Source organism: Periophthalmus magnuspinnatus, chromosome 15, assembly GCF_009829125.3.
Source record: "Periophthalmus magnuspinnatus isolate fPerMag1 chromosome 15, fPerMag1.2.pri, whole genome shotgun sequence".
Lineage (NCBI taxonomy): Eukaryota > Metazoa > Chordata > Actinopteri > Gobiiformes > Gobiidae > Periophthalmus > Periophthalmus magnuspinnatus.
In genome coordinates, this window is record NC_047140.1 from 11,080,595 (window position 1) to 11,101,487 (window position 20,893).

The 20,893-nt window shown below is 45.8% G+C and overlaps 1 protein-coding gene across 1 annotated transcript in view; it reads right to left on the minus strand.

Annotated features, from left to right (window-relative positions):
- Window positions 1-2,497: 2,497 nt before the first annotated feature.
- ninl (ninein-like) overlaps window positions 2,498-20,893 on the minus strand; it is a 28,180-nt gene continuing 9,784 nt past the window's right edge. Inside the window, exons 15-31 of the mRNA XM_055227125.1 lie at window positions 19,718-19,780; window positions 19,072-19,226; window positions 18,831-18,911; window positions 18,641-18,759; window positions 16,960-17,097; window positions 11,727-13,952; window positions 10,559-10,663; window positions 9,538-9,607; window positions 9,164-9,331; window positions 8,459-8,575; window positions 8,175-8,288; window positions 7,893-8,039; window positions 5,438-5,554; window positions 5,005-5,118; window positions 4,393-4,590; window positions 3,210-3,323; window positions 2,498-2,845 (exon numbers count right to left, since the gene is read on the minus strand). Coding sequence (XP_055083100.1) covers window positions 2,657-2,845; window positions 3,210-3,323; window positions 4,393-4,590; window positions 5,005-5,118; window positions 5,438-5,554; window positions 7,893-8,039; window positions 8,175-8,288; window positions 8,459-8,575; window positions 9,164-9,331; window positions 9,538-9,607; window positions 10,559-10,663; window positions 11,727-13,952; window positions 16,960-17,097; window positions 18,641-18,759; window positions 18,831-18,911; window positions 19,072-19,226; window positions 19,718-19,780 — 4,235 coding nt within the window. The 3' untranslated portion in view covers window positions 2,498-2,656. The remainder of the gene's footprint in view (window positions 2,846-3,209; window positions 3,324-4,392; window positions 4,591-5,004; window positions 5,119-5,437; window positions 5,555-7,892; window positions 8,040-8,174; window positions 8,289-8,458; window positions 8,576-9,163; window positions 9,332-9,537; window positions 9,608-10,558; window positions 10,664-11,726; window positions 13,953-16,959; window positions 17,098-18,640; window positions 18,760-18,830; window positions 18,912-19,071; window positions 19,227-19,717; window positions 19,781-20,893) is intronic.

Here is a 20,893-nt window from a genome sequence, read left to right on the forward strand (position 1 = left end):
AACTTGGGTTGCTCATGACTATTGAAGTTTACTCAACCTCTCTGACGGCCATGACAAATCTGTGATTGTCTGTTAGTCTTCTTTGGATGACATTTTAGCCGTTGAAGAAACAAACAAAAAAAGAGTGGGCGCAGGCAGAAAGAGAGAGGGCGCTGGAGGGTAAACAGTGCGCACTCTGTCACAGGTTTTGTGCTCACTTTCACATTTTCACATTTTCACTGCTCACGTTTAGTCTGCCTTCAACTTAAAGATAGTTAAATGACGCCATAAGCTCCTTTTGTTTTTGTGTAATATGTAATTTTTCATGTTGCACGCAGGACACCATTTACACTGTCCATTTATACTTTAAATCTATAAAAGGCATAAAGGTGTGAGTTTATAAGATAATGTAAAGTATCTCAGTCTCACTGCACTCACAATTTAATGTTTTTATTCAAATACAGAGAAATGAAACACGACAGTTTAAAACTGATTCGTAGAAAACACATTTGTGCTCTGTTCAGTCAAAGTCATCGTCACATGAAGTCCCGTTATCTGTTCTAATCCCACCTTATATTTTTTACACGACAATATAATGTCACTCCAATACTCCAGTATTCAGAATTTAGTACTCTGATTGGACCATGTAACACAAGTATGTTAGCTGTGAGCCATTATGGCCAAACAGTTCAATTTTAGTTTGGTCAGACCATAGGATATGTATCCAAAATTGAAGGTCTTTGTCCTTGTGTATTTGAAAACTAATCTGGCTTTTTTATGTTTCTTTTGGAGTAATGGCTTCTTCCTGACAGAGTGGCCTTTCAGCCCATGGTACAGTCCCCCTTTACCTGTGGATAATGACACACTATTACCAGCTTAAGCCAGCATGTTCACAAGGCCCTTTGCTTTTGTTCTTGGGTTGATCTGCACATTTCAGACCAAAGCACATTTGTCTCTGGGACACAGAACCCGTCTCCTTCCTGAGCGATATGATGACTGGACAGTCTCATGGTGTTTATACTTGCATATAATTGTTTGAACAGATGAACGTGGCACCTTCAGGCATCTGGAAATTGCACTCAAGGATGAACCAGACTTGTGCAAGTCCACAATTGTCTTCCTGATATCTTGGCTGATTTCTTTTGACTTTCCCATGATGTTACACAAAGAAGCTGTGTATTTCAGGTGTGTCTTCAAATGCATCCACAGGTGTGTCTCTAACGCAAATGTTGTCAATAAACCTTTCAAAGACGTGACATCATCATCTGCATTTTCCCAAATAGTGGAAAGGTATAGGAATCTTACTGTATGGAAACCTATGACTTTGAATTAAGTCATGAAAAATTGTCTAAAATTGCATTTAGCAAATAGAAATAATTTTGGTAATCTTATCTGACCTAAAATAGGTCTAACTTCAGAGAAAAAAAGTGTGACAAAATGAGAAAAAAAAAAAAAAGAAAAGAAAAAGGCTGCTCGCTAGTGTGATGTGCAGCTATCCATAGGGGGCGCTGACAGCATGTGGCACTTTGTTGTGATAGCTTTTGGGCACTGCAGTTTCCTAATGAGGAAGTCAGCAGACTTTTTTTCTTTTATTAAATCGCTTTAGATGACTATTGTGATTTTAACTGTGCAAATTATAACAATGATCCATAGGTGTCATACATTAGAACTATAGAGCACAAAACGGGCACAACAGGGCTGATTTAAAGCCACACTATGTCACTTTCTGGAGGCACCTGCATGATTCCATGGAAAGTTAAACTGCTTTTTTTATTCCAAACTGCAGAACAAAGTATCAGGCTGCGTGAAAGGGTATCCTGTATTTTAGATCTGTAGAAACATGTTCTGAAATGTCCCTGTGTTTCAGATGCCCTCCCTGTGTCTCCATGACCCCATGGAGGCACAGGGAGGGCATCTGACACACGTATACTGAACTGTGGTTGGATAGGACAGTGGACACACCCTCCACATGAACATTTGTCTGTGGAGAAGCACACCATGTCCCTGTCCTTATCTGCAACACTAAGAAGGGAGGGCATCTGACATAAAAAAACAAAAACAAACTAACAACTGGCCCTCTGCGGTCCCTGGTCTTTATTCTATGGTCCCTGGTCTAGCCCCTGGTCCCTGGTCTCTGGCCTAGTCTCTGATCTCTGGTCCTGTCTATGGTCACTGGTCTAATCCCTGTTCTAAGGTCCCTGGTCCCTGGTCTAGACCCCGGTCTCACGTCTGGTCCCTGGTCTCTGGTTAACACTGATGGATTCTTCACACTGTAGATTCTCAGTGAAGCATCAAAACTCTGAGTGACCCATGTGATTTAGTTAACAAAAATATACTCAGAATAACTGCAAATCTGTTTTAGATATTTAAAAACAGTGTTGACCCTTTGCTTTGGTCTCTGCTTCTGACCCTGAGGCTCAGCTGTGAAGTGAAAATCATCTCATGAAGAGAAGGGTTTGAGCTCCACAGAGCAAAGGGAGGACACTCTGAGGAGCTGAAATCTAAAACAGATGTAGCTGAGTTTAACTTTTTTCTTTATTACATAATTCCATATTTCATGAACAAAAACATGAAAGGTTTGGGCAAACAGGTGGATAAAAACATCATGTATTAACTTTATTTTACATGTACTTCATTTACAACAGCTTCAATACTATAGTCCCGGTTCAGTCCCAGTCTAGGAGAGGGCGTGTGGTACCAGTTGGCGCAGGACCCGGTTCAGGGCCTGGACTTTGGACTCCAGGGCCTGGCTCTTTTTCTGGGCCTGTCTGTGGCGCTGCTCCGTGGCCTGTAGCGCCCCCTGCAGCTCAGAGTTCTCCAAGTACAACTGCTGCACTAGAGAACCACTGCGGGCTGCCCGGGTCACCTACAACAGACGGATCACACCAGGTCAGACCATAGACTGTACATGGACATAGCCAACCGGTTTTCCTTGCTGAGAAGGAGGGTCTACGGATGAGCTAATCTGCTTGTCTGTTTCTGACCAGTGTCTGTTTTATTGTTGATTTTCTAACTCTGTTGGTTAAATCCATAATCTTGTTCAGCCCTAAGACTGCTGTTGTGCTTTTGGGCACAACTGGAATACATTGTACTGAATTGAAACAGAAGAGTCTTGAGCTTCACTTGGAGCGGAACCTTGTGGGTGACGTCACACTCCCTCAGGAACACCCCACCCTGGTTTAGTCCTGATTTAGTCCTGGTTTAGTCCCTGGTCCAGTCCCTGGTCTCACCTGGTCCTGTAGCTGTTGGACTTTCTCCTGGAGGAGGCTGCGTGTGGCCTTTAGTTGAATCTCCAGGTCCTGAGTTCTCTCCTGCAGCAGAGACACTGTCCTCTCGTACTCCCCCTAAAACACACCAGGAGCATATTAACCTTGACCATGGATTTATGAAAATATCATTAGCACATTTACACAATAACATGTTTTTTTTTTTTATTTGAGCCTGAGTCGGTGTTGGACTGTGTCATCATGCCAGTGTTAGCCTGACTGTACAGTGTGTTCTCTGCCAGCTCTGGCCTCACACCTGCTCTGGTTTAGAACAGCTCCATGTTTGTCTCAGAATCTAGACTCAAATTTGGTTCTGACTCAAAATGAGGAAACACAGGTACCACAAAGACGAAATATTAAAGAGGGTATTTACTTCTATGGGTTATTAAAGAGGGGGTACGTTACTTCTATGGGGCAATAAAGAGGGGGTATTTGACTTTTATGGGGTATAACTGTAACATAACATATTTATATCACCATGTTTCCTTTTATTGTTTTGAAAATACTATAACAAAACAACGTATTAACATGTCTGATAAGTTTCACTTTTGTTTTTCACACTCTGAATCTCTCCTCCCTTTGCTCTCACTGCAGTCACTTCAAAGCGTACTATCAAGCGTACATCCCACTAATGAAACTACTGCATATCACATCAGATTTGTCAAGTTGTTGTGTGCAGTTTTGCATCATGTTTTTGTATATTGTATTGCATAAGACCCAGGACACGCTGAAGGGACTATGTCTCTTGGCTGGCATGGGAACCCCTTGGGGTCCCTCTGGAGGAGCTGGAGGACATGTCTGGGGTGACAGAAGTCTGGGAGTCCCTGCTTAGACTGTGGGCCCCTGCAACCTGGCCCTGGATAAGTGGAAGAAAATGGATGGATGGATGGGTTTTTGTATATTTATGGAGAATTGTCATGTGGGAGCATTGGTGGCGTAGGCTTGTGGGCGGGGAGAGATCGCTAGATTACTCAAACTTGCATGGATGACATCTAAAACCTCTTCATGTTTTTGATGAGGAAACAACATGCATGATGGCCCATCTTTAATAATAATAATGTATTTTGTGTTGTGTATTTCTCTCCCTCCTCCCAATCGCCTCTCTCTCTCCCCTTTTCTTTCTCACCTGTTAATCGCCCTCCCTCACCTGTTGATCGCCCCTCTCTCTCTCCCTCAGCTCTTGCTCCGCTCTCTCTCGACGCAGTCGTTCGTCCCGGAGTTGATCCAGAGCTGAGTCCAGTTCTTCTTTGGTTCTGGACTCAGACTTGGACTCCGTCTGGATCTGATGGATCTGACGAAGGTGCTGAGCCTGGACCAGACTCAAGGCCGTGTCTGCTCTGAGGGCCTGCAACAGTTAGTCCTGCTTTAGTCCCCGGTTCAGTCCCCAGTTGAGTGCCCCCGTTCAGTGCCCAGTTGAGTGCCCAGTTGAGTGCCCCGTTCAGTGCCCCGTTCAGTGCCCCGTTCAGTCCCCCGTTCAGTCCCCCGTTCAGTCCCCCGTTCAGTCCCCCGTTCAGTCCCCCGTTCAGCCCCCGGTTCAGCCCCCGGTTCAGCCCCCGGTTCAGCCCCCGGTTCAGCCCCCGGTTCAGCCCCCGGTTCAGCCCCCGGTTCAGCCCCCGGTTCAGCCCCCGGTTCAGTCCTGGTCCTGGGCTTGCTTTAGTTCCCAGGTCAGTCCTGGTCTAGTCCTGGTCTAGTCCTGGTCTAGTCCTGGTCTAGTCCTGGTCCAGTCCTGGTCCAGTCCTGGTCCAGTGCTGGTTCAGACCTGGTCCTGGGCCTGAGTCTTGGCGGTCTCTAACTGGCCCAGTTGGGTCCTGAGCTCCATCTCTTGTTGGTGCAGTTTGTGGATCTGTTGGTTCTCTACCTGGACCTCCTGAACCTGGAACCAAAACCGGTTTAATGAGGATCTGGACTAAGGCTGGGCGATATATCGGTTCCAGTATTATTTTTTTCCCCAGGTGCTTCCTCATTCTGTGTGTGCTCTCTGAATTATTACTCATCTTTACAAAACATTTTTATGTCCAAGATAAGAACATTTATTTTTACAAAACAGATACATTAAAGTAATGATCACAATTAATTTAAGTTAGATTTTTTGGTCTAGCTGTGGGTTTTAACAGCTAATTTTTGCTATTGGCCCATCCCTAATCTGACCCGACCCAGAGGAGGAACTAAACTGGTTTAGAGGGGTTTCTGACCTTGGACTCTAGTTCCTGGTTGGCGACACGCAGTTGCTTTAGCTCCGCCTCAAATGATGATGTCACGTCCTCCTTCTCCGCGATGAACTTCCTGAGACTGGACTCCAGCTCCTCCACCTGAACCAGACCAAAATCAGACCAAAACCACATCAGAACCAGGACTAAACCAGGTCAGAATCTGGACTAAAACAGGGCCACGCCAGGACTAAATCAGGACTAAACCAGACCAAACCAAGTCAGTACCAGACCAAAACTAGATCAGAATCATGTCAGAACCAGGACCAAACCAGGACCAAACCAGGACCAAACCAGGACCAAACCAGGACCAAACCAGGACCAAACCAGGACCAACCACCACCTGATCAGTTCTGACCAATCAGAGCAATGTGGTTGGAGCGGAGCTAGCATAGGCTCAGCGTGTGAATTAAGATATGAACATTAATAACAGACATATCAGGCGCCATCTTTCACTGAGGTCACCCCGGGCACGAAGGGGTGTTACCTTCAACAGCCTCGCTCCTGATTGGCTCTTCGGTTGCTATGATAGCCTCGATGAGCTTCATTTGACTGGAGCTGAACACTGGTTGACGTCAAACTTATTGCACTTCTTTATACAGTCAGAGACACTAACCCTCTATGGGAGAGTCATTTATGAAATTTGTGTCAGTCATGCTAGTTGTTAGCTCGACTTTATTTACTTGTATTTGGTAACTGTCTCTGGAGTCATAATAATATCATCAAACAAACTGGTGCAAATTTGGCTCCAACATTTTTCCCATTGACTTTTTGGAAAATTCTAATATTAGATCCCATATAACACAAACTGACTGTGAGCTCTATGTTATGTTGTTTCCTCCTCAAAAAGATACCTGGAGTTGTGTTTTGTTTCATTCACACCTGTTTGAGTAAACCTTTATTAGTCTGTATATAAGTGATGTCATGCAACAGTCATTTTCAAGTTAACAGCTCCTTTTACCTTTAGTTCAGTAGAGATTAGCAATTCTAAAGCTGAACTCATCCAAATGATTCTAGTGAAGGTGTATGGAGTTTAAAAACACAGTGGAGCACTTCCAGTATTATTCTTTAAGAGGCTCCTCTGTCCTCCACTCGTTACCTGTATTAATGGCACCTGTTTGAACTCGTTATCAGTATAAAAGACAACTGTCCACAAAATCAGTCAGACTCAAAACTCCACTATGGCCGAGACCAAAGAGCTGTCAAAGGACACCAGAAACAAAATTGTAGACCTGCACCAGGCTGGGAAGACTGAATCTGCAATAGGTAAGCAGCTGGGTGTGAAGAAATCAACTGTGGGAGCAATTATTAGAAAATGGAAGACCAATGATAATCTGCCTCGATCTGGGGCTCTATGCAAGATCTCACTCCGCGGGGTCACAATGATCACAAGAACAGTGAGCAAAAATCACAGAATCACACGGGGGAACCTAGTGAATGACCTGCAGAGAGCTGGGACCAAAGTAACAAAGGCGACCATCAGTAACACACTACGCCGCCAGAGACTCCTGGCAATCCTGCAGTGCCAGTGTCCCCCTGCTTAAGCCAGGACATGTCCAGGCCCATCTGAAGTTTGCTAGTGAGCATTTGGATGACCCAGAATAGGATTGCGAGAAGCCAAAATAGAACTTTTTAGTAAAAAGTCAACTTGTCGTGTTTGGTGGAGACAGAAGGCTGAGTTGCATCCAAAGAAGACCATACCTACTGTAAAGCATGGGGGTGGAAACATCATGCTTTGGGGCTGTTTTTCTGCAAAGGGACCAGGACGACTGATACATGTAAGGAAAGAATGAATGTATGTGAAAACCTCCTTCCCTTAGCAAGGGCATTGAAGATGAAACATGGCCGGGTCTTTCAGCATGACAACGATCCCAAACACACCGCAAAGAAGGAGTGGCTCCGTAAGAAGCATTTCAAGGTCCTGGAATGACCTAGTCAGTCTCCAGATCTCAACCCCATAGAAAATCTTTGGAGCGAGTTGAAAGTCCATGTTGCCCAGAACAGCCCCAAAACATCACTGCTCTAGAGGAGATCTGCAGGAGGAATGGACCAAACTACCAGCAACAGTGTGTGAAAAACTTGGAGACTTACAGAAAATCTATATAAGTATTGACACAAACCTTTGTTATTGACCAAAATTTGCAAATAAATTCTTTAAAAATCAGACAATGTGATTTTCTGGATTGGAGGCTAAATACTTTTTTGCCCCACTGTAGTCTGTATATTTCTCTGAACATAGCTAATGTGCTAGCCACCACGTTCCAAACAGGACGTGATCAAGGGTGTGATTCAGATCCATTGACTCTGACAGCAGCAGTTACAGAGAGAGGAGCCATGGTTTTTACTTGGAAAGTGAATTAGAGCCAGAGTTGTCATTCTGACCTTAAAATGTTAGTTTGAACTGGCTCTACCTTAGACTGGAGCCATGTTTGGGACTGACCTTGTTATGTGCTTCCTGCAGGCGCCTTTGTGCTTGCGTCACTTCTTGTTTGTGGCTCAGAGCCTCCTGGTTGGTCGACTGTATCTGAGCCCGAAGAGACTCTGCCTCAATCTCCAGAGAGCTCAGAGATGCACTCAACTGCTCCACCTGCAGCACAAATCAGGTAAAACAGGTCTAAACCAGGAGGAAGCCAGGTCTAATCCAGGTACCTAACCAGCGACTGAACCAGGACTAAGCCAGGGACCAAACCAGGGACTAAACCAGGACTAAACCAGGTCTCACCTGTTGCTGTCTCTTCTCTGCATCTCGTCTCAGTCGGCCATTGTCGTCTTCGCTCCATTTCAGCTTCAGTCCCAAACTCTGCAGCTTGGCCTCCAACTCAGAGACCAGACCAACCTAAGACCAGAACCAGAACTGAGACCAGAACCAGGACTGAGGCCAGAACTGAGACCTTGTGTGCCATAATCTATGACACTCATGGATCATCATGTTATAATTTGCACATTTTACACTAGGACTTAACGAGGACTACACCAGGACTACACCAGGACTGAACCCGGTCTAACCTTGCTCTTGGCTGCGCTGAGCTCCGTTTGCAATAGGTGCTTCTCTTGTGTCCAGGAGTTGAGTCTCTGCTGTTTGTCTCTCTCTGATTGGACAAGCTCCTCCTTCAGACGTTGCACCTGAGGAACCACTGGGACTCAGACCAGGACTAAACCAGGACCAGACCAGAACGAAAACAGGACTAAACCTGGACCAGACCAGGACTTTTCGAAAAATTCAACCATTAAAGAGTTCAGAGGCTAACCTGCTAACCAATTTCAGAAGCAGATTTTAAGTAAAAGTACAAGTCTTGTGTCATTAGTTCCACAGAGCTGAACTTTTAATATTAATTTCTTTGCAAAGTCTATGAGAAAATGAATGGGAAATTCACTTTCAGCCAGGGGGGTGCTCACTGTGGAGCTCCATAATTTACAGTATGTATTAGTAATACATATTTTTACTTTTTAAAAATTGGATAATAATCCAATCGAGTCCTGCACTCTGATTGGCTGTGGTGGAGTCAGCTGGTTGTGTGCTATGCTCCGCTGGAATGTTGAGCTTCATTGTACTCAGTGTGGTGCTGTAGTACCCCTGTCGTGCTCATTGTGGTGCTATAGTACTGTTATTGTACTTAGTGTGGTGCTCCAGTTCCCCTGTCGTACTCACGGTGGTGCTGTAATACTGTTATCGTACTCACAGTGGCGCTGCAGTACTGTTGTCATACTCACGGTGGCACTGTGCTCCTCCTGCTCCCGCCCCAGGCTCCTCAGTCGCTCTTGCACTTGGACCAAAGCCTCCTTGTCTCCTCGGGTTTTACAGCTCAGATCTGCATTTGAAGAACTCAGCTCCAGGTTTCTAGTGCTCAGCTCCAACATCTGCTCCCGAAGTCCAGAATTCTTCTCAAAACAAAACCAGACTGAGACCAGGACCAGGACCAGACTCAAGATTCAACCAAGACTAAACCAAAGACTAACCCAATATTTGCTCTCAAAGTCAAGCTCAAAAATGCTGCTCAAAAGAAGACCAGAACCAGACTGAGACCAAGGCCAGGACCGGTCTAAACTTGGTCTAAACCAGGACTACATCAGAACCTGTGACACACCTCTTTGTGCAGCTTCTCCTGTTCTTCTCTCATTCGTTCTTGGTCTCGCTCGATTTCCTCCATTTTCCTCCTGCACCGATCAAAAGTTTAGGCTCAAAATCTCACGAAAAACACACAGAATTCACCACAAACAGAAATCAAACATCTGAAGATGATGAGCGGAGATCAGCCTCACACGTCAATGAAGAAATCCACGGTTTGGCTTTTACAAAGATATTTTTGAACAGGTTTAATTTTTTGAGGAACCTCATTAAATCAGCACTGTTCTTCAAACTGTTATGTTCAGATCTTTAAAAATGTTTTTGTTGTTTCTTCTCATTGAGCCTCTGAAGTTGCATTTGGAGTGATTCATGTTTGAGCAATCTTTAATCTTTTCAAGATGCAATTTTGCCCAATAGGAGCCAACGTCACTGTAAACGACATCAGAAAAAAGCTGCCAAATCCTACGAATATCAATGATTAAGTAAATAAAACTGGAGAAGAAAGTGTGTTCTTCACAGTGGGCATGCACTGGTGAAGGCGAAAATGGGGGGAGATTGGCAAAATGGCATCTTAAAAATAAGAGATTAAAGATTACTCAAACATGAATCACTCCAAATATAACTTCAGAGGCTCAATGAGAAGAAACAACTAGAACATGGTAAAAGAACAGTTTGGAGAACAGGTCTGATTTAATGTCATTGCTTTTTCTGGAATGTTCCACAGTATGGCATTAAACTAATCTATTTGCATGGAGACAAACAGGTGATGTCACAAAGCCAGACTGTGGAGAAGCGAGCCCGCTCACAGTAAGAATGTATGTTTAGGTGATTTTGAACAATCAACTAAATTAAAGATGAATACTTTTAATGGCATACTGTGGAACATTCCACACAAAGCAGTAACATCTCCATGGAGAGGAGGTGGCAGACCCTTTAACAGAAATTTGATATCGTTAAAACTTTTAAACCAGCGTTGCTGCTTCTAAAATGTTTCATATTTATCAAATATCAAATTCTTACAAATTAAACTGGATACTCACCGTTTCCTGTCGACTTCCTCTTCAAGTACAGCCACTTCCTGTTGGAGCAGGGAGACCCGTTCCTCAAGAGCACTATTTTCAGACCTCACCTCCTCCAACTGAGTCCTACAGAAGGTGACAGGAGCAAAGAGGAACAAAGCCAGAGGAGCAGAGCCAGAGGAGCAGAGCCAGAGGAGCAGAGCCAGAGGATGAAGCAGCGATTAACTTCATATTTAAGTGTGACATATTTAATAATCATTTAATTTAATCATAAAATCTTTGTGGATCATGTGACAGAAGATTCATGCTGCACCCTAAAACACAGTCAGATCAGGGCTCACAAAATGGAGGCTGTCATGACACTGCTTCATTCGGTTAGTTTAGACACAAAGGGTTTACGACTTAAATGAGATGTTTGACAAATATGGAGTTATGTAAAATCATGCAGTGGATCTGATCGAGCGTTGATACAAAATGGAGGACAGACACAACATGGCCACCCCTGAGAACAATGAACAAACCTACAGCAGAACTTTAAGTGGGATATTTTACTTCTTTGGGGTATTTACTGTAACATATTTAGATCACCCTGTTACCTTTTGCTTTTGTTTTGACGCTCTGAGTCTCCCATTCCTCAGCGTTCTGTGCTAAGTCACTCCCCCTTCAGAGCATGTGCATTCCACTAATGAAACTACTGCACATCAGGTTTGTCAAGTTTCTGCGTTGTTTTTTAACGTAAAATGTCAAAGTAAAAAAAAGCACATTTTGTAGAATACCCCCTCTTAAAGTGTTGAATTGATTTACGCACACACAAAATCATGCAGTGGAAAATGCAGAAAATGGCTGCCGTTTGATTGTTTGACTTATGGAGGATCAACAGTGAATGTCTCAGGTGAAAATCATGTGATGAGTTTAAGTTTGATCAGATGGATGTTAGACACAAAATGGCACCCGGTTGGTTCAGACTGTGGTAAATCAAGCCACGGATCGGAGTTAGACACAAAATGGCCACCGGTGTGTAGACAGCTGCTTTACAGAATCATGCAGTGGACTCAAAGATAAACAAACTGGCGCCGTGTCAGATCAGACTGTGGTAAAGAGCAATGGAATCATGCCATGGATCAGGAGTTAGACACAAAACGGCATCATGCACATATCTCCAGGGGCGGGGTTAGTCTGAGGGTTAGACCTGAAGGTGGTGTCGTCCTCCTGCTCCAGACGCCTCACTAGCGCCTCCATGTGGCTGAGTTTGAGCTCAGAGTCTTCTCTCAGCCTCTTTAGCTCTGCATTCTCTTTGTTCTCACGTCTCAGCCTCTGCAGCTCTGCGTTTTCATGTCTCAGCTTCCACAGTTCCGTGTTCTGGAAGTTTCTCTCATCTCTCAGCCCTTTTAGCTCTGTGTTTTGGAGGTTCTCGTGGTTCTCGTCCCTCAGCCTCTGCAGTTCCACGTTCTGGAGGTTCCTCTCACGTCGCAGATCCAGGACTAGGTCGGCGGTGTGGTTTAAGCGGGCACTCACTTCCCCAAGGAGCGCCCGCAAAGCCCCGCCCTCCTCCTCCATCTCCACCACCTGTGAGGACAGCTGATCGCACACACGCATGTACCGGTCCCTTTCCTCGGACACACGGAAAAACTCTTCACGAAGCCCCTCCTCCTCCTCACCTAGCACTTCCTCACTTAGCCGCCCCTCCCCACACCAATCTGTCTCCTCATGTTCTGGCTGGCTCCTCTGCTCTGTGATCTCCTGTACGCTGGTCTCTGATTGGCTGCTGTTGTTCTCGGTTTGCTCTGATTGGCTGCAGGAACCCTTGTTTTGATCTACGTATGATTCTGATTGGCCAATGAGCAGCTGCAGCCTTTGAATCTGCTCCTCTGATTGGCTGAGCTGAGTGGTTATGTCCTGTAAGCGCGTCTCTGATTGGTCCTTGAGAATTTTTAGATCTTTAATCTCGTGCTCCAGTTTCACTTTGTGCTGCTGAACTTCCTGTAAGATCCTCTTTGACTGGTTAAACTGCTGTCTGACTTCGAGTAAGCTGCTCTGTGATTGGAGGAGAGCTTGTTGAAGTTTGTTTTCCTCCATTTTGTGTCGCTCTAGGATGGTTTTCATCTCTCCTACTTCTTCCTCCTTTCTCACTCTCCACTTATGCTCCTCCTCTCTCCCCCTTCTCGGTTTCCTGTCCTTAATCATCTCTGATTCTAGCCTCTCTTTCTCCCTCCTCTCAGTCTTCTCCTCCCCCCTCTCCTCCTCCCTCTCACTCTCCTCCTCCCCACTCTCCCTCCTCTCCTCCTCCCCCCTCTCCCTCCTCTCCTCCTCCCTCTCCCTCCTCTCCTCCTCCAATTCTTCCTGTAGTTTGTCTACCCTCATGGCCTGTTCCTTCAGATCTTGGATAAGTTTGTCCCGATCCGTCCTTAGCATCTCCACCTCCTCCTCAGCGTTCCTCTTCCATTGCCCTTTGATCTTCTGTAACTCCGCCTCCAGCTCTGCCTTCTCCTGTGTCAGTCTCGTGTTCAGGATTTCGTGCGATTCCAAAAACGTGATGCTTTCTTTAAGTTGAGCGCACGCTTCCTCCAGTCGCATCTCCAGTTCGGAACAGCGCACACGCCATGCCCTCTCCTCCTCTTCCAGTTGCACGCTGTACTCCTCTGCTCGCTCCAAACTTAGCTCTGATTGGCCAAGGAGCTGCTGCAGCCTCCCCACCTCCTCCTCTGATTGGTTGAAATGTTGCTGTGATTGGTTATTGACATGTTGGAGCTGTTTCATCTCTTCTTCCAATTGGCTGCAGTAGTTTTTAGCCCAATTCAAGCTTTGTTTTGATTGGTTGAGAAGCTGCTGCAGCCTCCTCACCTCCTCCTCCGATTGGCTGAATTGTTTGTTGCACTTTTCTAGACTCAGTTGTGATTGGTTAATGACTTGTTGGAGCCGTTTAACCTCCTCCTCCAATTGGCTACAATAGTTATTAGCCTGCTTCAAGCTTTGTTCTGATTTGCTGAGTGACTGCAGCCTCGATATCTCCTTTTGTGATTGGCTTAATTGTCTGCTCACTTCTTGTAAGCTTGCTTCTGATTGGTTGATGGCCGTTTGAAATTTTGTTTGAATTTCCTGCAGATTTTGAACCTGCTCCGCCAAACTCACTCCTCGCTGACACGCCTCCTCTAAGCTCTGCTCTAATTGGCTGATATACTGTTGCCCCGCCTCCACCTCCTGCTGTGATTGGTGGTGCTGCTCAGTCACTTTCTGTAGACTTTTCTCTGAGTGACTGAGCTGCACAGTCAGTTGTCGAATGCTGCTCTCTGATTGGAGGAGAGCTTTCCGCAGGTGTTGCAGTTCCTCTTCCCGATTTATGAGCTGGTTTTCCCATGATGCGCTCTGCTCCGTCTCCCTGCGCTGTGATTGGCTCAGCTGCTGCTCTGTCTGGGACCTGCTCAGATCAGGACCAGGACCAAAAGAACCGGGTCAGGATTCAAACCAGATCAAATTTAGACACTGGGACTTTAAAGGCTTTCACCGTTCTAACGTTTGTGTGTCTACTAGCATCACTTGACCATATAAAGTACATCTAGAACATTTATTTTACACAAAGTATTTGAAGAAGGGATATTTGACTTCTTTGGGGTATTAAAGACCTGAATGATCCTAGGAGCCATGTTGCCTGGGGCATTAAGCCCCTGGTAGGGTCTTGTCAGCTTCTCCTGGAGGAAGACAGTCTCCCATGGTAAACAGGTCCTAGACTAAGCAGTTCACAATACCTCTATGGATACTAACTTAATGAGGATCTTAACGTTGCTGGATATGGTGCAGCCGGGGCCCCATCCTCGAGCCAGGCCTGGGGTTGGGGCTTAAATGCGAGTGCCTGGTGGCTGAGCCTTTGCCCACGCCCGAAAGAAGGACGTGGGTCTGCTCTTTTGTGGGCTCACCACCCACAGAGAGGTTCATAGGGGTCAGGTGCAAAGAGGACTGGGCGGCAGTCAGGGATAGATATCTTGACGACCCAGACCACGGACACAGCATCCGACTATGGCGACATGGAACATCACCTCGCTGGGTGGGAAGGAGCCTGAGCTTGTGCAGGAGGTTGAGAGGTACCAGCCAGATATAGTTGAGCTCACTTTCGCGTACGGCTTGAGCTCTGGTACCAAATTCTTTGATCCTCCCCTTTTTTGGTGTTGCCCATGGGGAGAGGTAGCGAGCTGGTGTGGGCTTGCTTATTGCTCCACAACTCAGCCGCCATGTGTTGGACTTCACCCCAGTGAACAAAGGGTCGCATCCCTATGCCTTTGAGCCGGGGACGGGTCTCTCACTGTTGTGTCAACCTATGGACCGAACAGCAGTACAGAGTACCTGGTGGTGTTTTGTTATTGGACTTCTGTGCTAGTCACAGTTTGCCCCTAACAAACACCATATTTAAGCACAAGGGTGTCCATTGGTGCATATGGCACCCGGTCGGAGTTTGATGATCAACTGTTGTCACATCATCTGACCTGTACTGCGAGATGTGTTCTCTAGTAAGTCAGACCTGTTTCCGGCGCATGTTGGACTCCGCCAGGGCTGCCCTTTGCGCTTAGAAATTCTGTCCATAAAAACAATGAACAGTCAGGGACAGTCAGGGGCCGGAGAAGGTCTGGTTCGGGGATCACAGGCTCTCATCTCTGCTGTTTGCAGATGATGTTGTCCTGATGGCTTAATCGAGCCAGGACCTGCAACAGGCACTGAGGGGTTTGCAGCCGAGTGTGAAGCGGCTGAGATGAGAATCGGCTCCTCTAAATCCAAGGCCATGGTTCTTGGAAAAAGGTGGTGCCCTCTGCAGGTGGGTGGAGAGTTCCTGCCTCAAGTGGAGGAGTTCAAGTATCTCTTGTTCATGAGTGAGGGATGGATGGAGCATGAAATTGACTGTTGGATCAGTGCAGCATCGGCAGTGATGCGGTCATTGTATCAGACTGCTATAGGGGAGGAGCTGAGTCAAAAGGCAAAGCTCTCAATTTACCAGTCAATCTACATTCCTTCCCTCACCTATGGTCATGAAATCTGAGTAATGACCAAAAGGACAAGATGCAAGGTAAAGGTGCTTAAATGAGTTTCCTCTGCAGGGTGGCTGGGCACTCTCTTAGGGATAGGGTGAGGAGCACATCCACAAGCGAGGAGCTCAGAGTAGAGCCGCTGCTCCGCCATGTCTAGCTGAGGTGGCTTGGATGTCTCCTGGATACCTCCTTATGGAGCTGTTCATGTCCCAGCAGGAGGAGGTCCTGGGGAAGACCCAGGACATGCTGGAAGGACTATGTTTCTTGGCTGGCCTGGGAATGCCTCGGCATCCCCCTGGAAGAGCTAGAGGAAGTATGTGTGGCGAGGGAAGTCTGGGCCTCGCTGCTCAGGCTCCTTCCTCCGCAACCCGGCCCCGGATAAAGCAGAAGAAAACACATGGGGTATTAAAGAGGGGGTATTTGTCTTCTAAGGGGTATAAACTATAGCATAACATTAGATCACCTTGTTAACTTGTATCGTTTTGAAAATGCCCAAAGCATATTAAAATGTTTCACTTTTGTTTTTGCCGCTCTGAATCTAAATCTGAATTTAAAAATAAATCAATCCCCCTTCAGAGCATTATCACGACTCAATCAGCTGCATCCCACTAATGAAACTACTGCACATCATCAGGTTTGTCAAGTTGCCATGTACAGTTTTGTATCATGTTTTTGTATATTTATGGAGAATTGTTGTGTGGAAGCATGGGTGATGTAGGCTTGTGGGAGGAACCTTGTCCAGGCTTGTACTGCTAACCTTAAGGAGGGTTCGAACAGGGCCCAGGAGCGATTGCTAGATTACTCAAACATGCATGGATGACATCTATAACGTTAGAACATGGGAGAAAGTTAAATATCGTTTTAGCAGCATACCCCTCTTTAAATCAACAGCCAGAAACAGCTCAAACTACTGCTGAAACTAGAAACTGTTTTTTTAAACATAAATTGGGCAGAACCGGAACTTTCCTAAACAATTTTTGTATATCATTGTGTTTCAGAGCTCAAATAAGACCACGTCATATTAAAAATTAGTATTTTGTGTTAAAAATGGCCTTGTCTCGTACAGTTACAAAATCTTTGGAACATCACTAGTTTCAACTTTAGTTTGGACTCTGAACACACTGGACCTGTTTTAGTCCTGGTCTGAACCAGATTCAGAACCAGTACAGGTTCTGGTTTAGTCCCAGTCCAAGTCCAAGTCCGGGTCTGGACTTGTTTAAGTCCCGGTCAGGTTTTCGTTTTGAGTTTGGTCCTAGTCCTGGTCCTAGTCCTGGTCCTAGTCCTGGTCTAGCCCTGGTCTAGCCCTGGTCTAGGACTCACATCAGCTCTTGGCCCTGTTCTTGAATTCATCTCATCATCAGTAGCTCTTGGTCCTGATCTTGTCCGGGTCTAGTCGGGGTCCTGGCTCACCTCAGCAGTAGTAGCTCTTGGTCCATCTTCAGTCGGAGCTCTGCTTCCACTTGCTCTTTCTCTGCACTCAGTTTCTGAACCAGGTTTGAGATTTCTCTGGCAAAGTTCTGCTCCATCTCAGCCCTCTCCCTCTGCAGCCTGAGGCACAACATAGAAACTTATGAGAAAAACCAAAGACCAGGCTAGAGACCAAAACCCAGAACACAGACCAGAGCAGAGACCAAAGACCAGAGATCAGAATAGAGGCCTCTCCCTCACACAACACAGAAAGACTTATGGGAAGAACCAGACACCAGACCAGAGAACACACTAAAGACCAGACACCAGACCAGAGAACACACTAAAGACCAGACACCAGAGACCAAAGACCAGACACCAGAGACCAGACCAAAGAGCTGGAACAGAACCAGAGGAGGAACTCATAAATTTGTTATGAAATAGCCTGAGAAGGATTTTTATTGTTAAAGTAATTGAACAGTTTAAGCCAGACATGGTTGAAAGAATGAGGAAGAAAAAGTATGAGAATCAATATTTAATCGTATAAAACCTGTGTGTGAATCAGGACGAAAACAGAAACAAAAAATTATGAATCTAAAACCTTCAGTTCAACTTTAGATCTGAGCCTGGTCCTGGTCAGGAGTACCTCTGTGTGGGGAGTGCCTCTGTGTGAGAGGAGTACCTCTTTGTGGGGAGTACCTCTTTGTGAGGAGTTCCTCTGTGTGTGGGAGGAGTATCTCTGTGTTTGTGAGGAGTACCTCTCTGTCCTGTGTGTGTGAGGAGTACCTCTCTGTGTCCTGTGTGTGTGAGGAGTACCTCTCTGTGTCCTGTGTGTGTGAGGAGTACCTCTCTGTGTCCTGTGTGTGTGAGGAGTACCTCTCTGTGTCCTGTGTGTGTGAGGAGTACCTCTCTGTGTCCTGTGTGTGTGAGGAGTACCTCTCTGTGTGTGACGACTATCTCTCTGTGTGTGCGGAGTACCTCTTATCGTGTCCTCTCTGTGTGACGAGTACCTCTGTGTGAGGAGTAACTGTGTGAGGAGTAGCTCTCTGTGTGAAGTATATCTGAGTACCTCTGTGTGAGGAGTACCTCGTTGAGTACATCTGTGTTAGGAGTACCTCTGTGAGGAGTAGGCAAGGCAAGTTTATTTGTATAGCACAATTCGTACACAAGGTAATTCAAAGTGCTTTACAGAATAAGAAAGACACTAAAATCACACAAATCAAAACATAAATAATCACAAATAATCATCATAAAATTACCATTAAAAGAGAAGAGTGCAGAATAAAAACCTTTCAGTCGTATGCACAGCTAAACAGAACCGTTTTGAGCCTGGATTTAAACATTGTCAAAGTAGAGGCCTGTCTCACATCTTCAGGAAGACTGTTCCAGGTTTTAGCTGCATAAAACTTAAACGCTGATTCCCCATGTTTAGTCCACTTGTCATGTCCTCTCTGTGTGAGGAGTACCTCTGTATGAGGAGTACCTCTCTGTGTGAAGTATATCTGTGAGTACCTCTGTGTGAGGAGTACCTGTGTGAGGAGTACCTGTGTGAGGAGTACCTCTCTGTGTGAAGTATATCTGTGAGTACATCTGTGTTAGGAGTACCTCAGTGAGGGGTACCACTTGTCATGTCCTCTCTGTGTGAGGAGTACCTCTAGCCATGTGCTCTCTATAGGAGGAGTACCTTTTGTCGTGTCCTCTCTGTTGGTCTTGTCTCTGTTGGCTTTTCTCCAGATTTTCTTTCATTTGTTTCAGTTGAATTTCCAGAGACGACTTCTGATCCTCGAGCTCACAGATCTCCATCTGCAGGATACACACGTAGTCACAAGTAGTATTTTTTTTTTATTACACACATTTTTAAATATATGGATAACCTTATAGGCCTGCGCGATGTCCTTTCGCTCCAGCTCCATGTTTTGTCTCATCTGCTCCAGACTGCGCTCGTAAAAATTCACCTGAAACACAAAACCCACTGTACAGTTCAGTCCTGGTTCAGTCCTGGTTCAGTCCTGGTTCAGTCCTGGTTCAGTCCTGGTTCAGTCCTGGTTCAGTCCTGGTTCAGTCCTGGTTCAGTCCTGGTTCAGTCCTGGTTCAGTCCTGGTTCAGTCCAGTTACCTGCGTCTCCATTTTGGCCGTGAGTTGGTGGACCTCCTCTTGGTGCTTCTCTTGGAGCTGCTCCAGAGCCAGTTCAGTCTGGATGGAGACCGAGGGTCCAGAGTTTGGTCCAGAGTTCAGACCAGGGTCTAGACCAGGGTCCAAGGTGCACAGGGCTGAAAAGACCAAGACAAATTAAATGGTGATGATGGCCCTCGTGTGCACGTCCATTGTGCCAGCCTCTGTATGTGACTGGCCGGCATGCCATCCCCCTTTCCTGACCGCTGCTCAGGCCACAATCTGCTCCTCACCCAATGTCCACAATTGCCAATACTTCACATAGAGAGGTGGCCACTGACTTATACAGGTGTGGTCCAGGGCATTGAACCAGCAACCTCATGCATAATAAAGCTGTAGTGCAACTTTTTGGATGGGAGTGACCTCAGTGATGTGTCACTTTGAATAAAGTCATTTCTGTGTCTGTGTTTGTAAAGTCCAGTATGGAACAGCGGCTGTTTAGACTGTATATAAGATTATTCGTGTGTGTGTGTGTGTGTATATATTTATCATAGTTATACTTATATTATATATGAGCCTTTTAAATGCATTTCAAAATCTCAAAACAAAAAAACAATACCCCAGGACTAAACCGGGGTTTTGGTCTGACCTGTTTTGTCGAGAGGTGTGAGTTTCCTCCGGACTCGAGGAGAGCTGCTCACTTCACTGATGTCTGAAACACATAAAAGGTCCATCAGAGGATCAGGACTAAACCAGGACTAAACCAGGACTAAACCAGGACTAAACCAGGACTAAACCAGGACTAAACCAGGACTAAACCAGGGTTAAACCAGGACTAAAGTCTTCATAATAGTTGCATTAGACACTTACTCTGAGACATTTCTGAGAAGCTGCTGTGATTCAGGCAGTGGGCGGGGCTACACTTACTTTACCTGAGCAGGGGGCGGGGCCTGTGCTTTGTGTCAGAGCAGGGGGCGAGGCCTGGACTCACCTGAGCAGCTGAACCTGTCCGTCTACCTGAACCAGAACAGTGACCACACCCCCACAGAACACCAGACTCTTGGCCAATAGGAGAGCAGACGGACACACTCACACTGCACTGGGCCAATAGGAGAGCAGACGGACACACTCACACTGCACTGGGCCAATAGGAGAGCAGACGGACACACTCACACTGCACTGGGCCAATAGGAGAGCAGACGGACACACTCACACTGCACTGGGCCAATAGGAGAGCAGACTGAAACGTTCAATGAGCCCCCTCTTCCAATGGGCTGGTGCTGGTTCTGGTCAAGTGCCCATTTCAGAGCCAGTTCTACCATTTTCCTGCTAAACTACGCTATTTTCTGATATTCTCTGTTATAGTTGTTCCCTCCTCAAAAACATACTTGAAGTTGTGTTTTGTTTCATTCACACATCTTTGAGTAACCCTTTATTATTAATCTACATCACCAAAGCTCAAAATGCTCTGTTCCACCTTGTGATGTCATGAAGTGGTAGTTTTCAAATTAACATGTCCTTTTACCTTCACGTCAGTAGAGATTGGCGATTCCAGAGCTGAAATCATCCAAATGATTGTCGTGAAGGTGTATGGAGTTTAAAAACACAATGGAGCACTTCCTGTTTTACCACATGACATCTGTTTGAGAGACATTTCTGTTTGAGAGGAGAACTCAGCCTAAATATGCAGGGTTTGTGGGTCAAACATGTGTGAATGAAACAAAACACAACTCCAGGTATGTTTGTGATGAGGAAACAATATTAGAACAGAAATCAGAGAATAGTGCATTATGGAAAATTTAAGAGTTACTAAAGTAAACTGTGG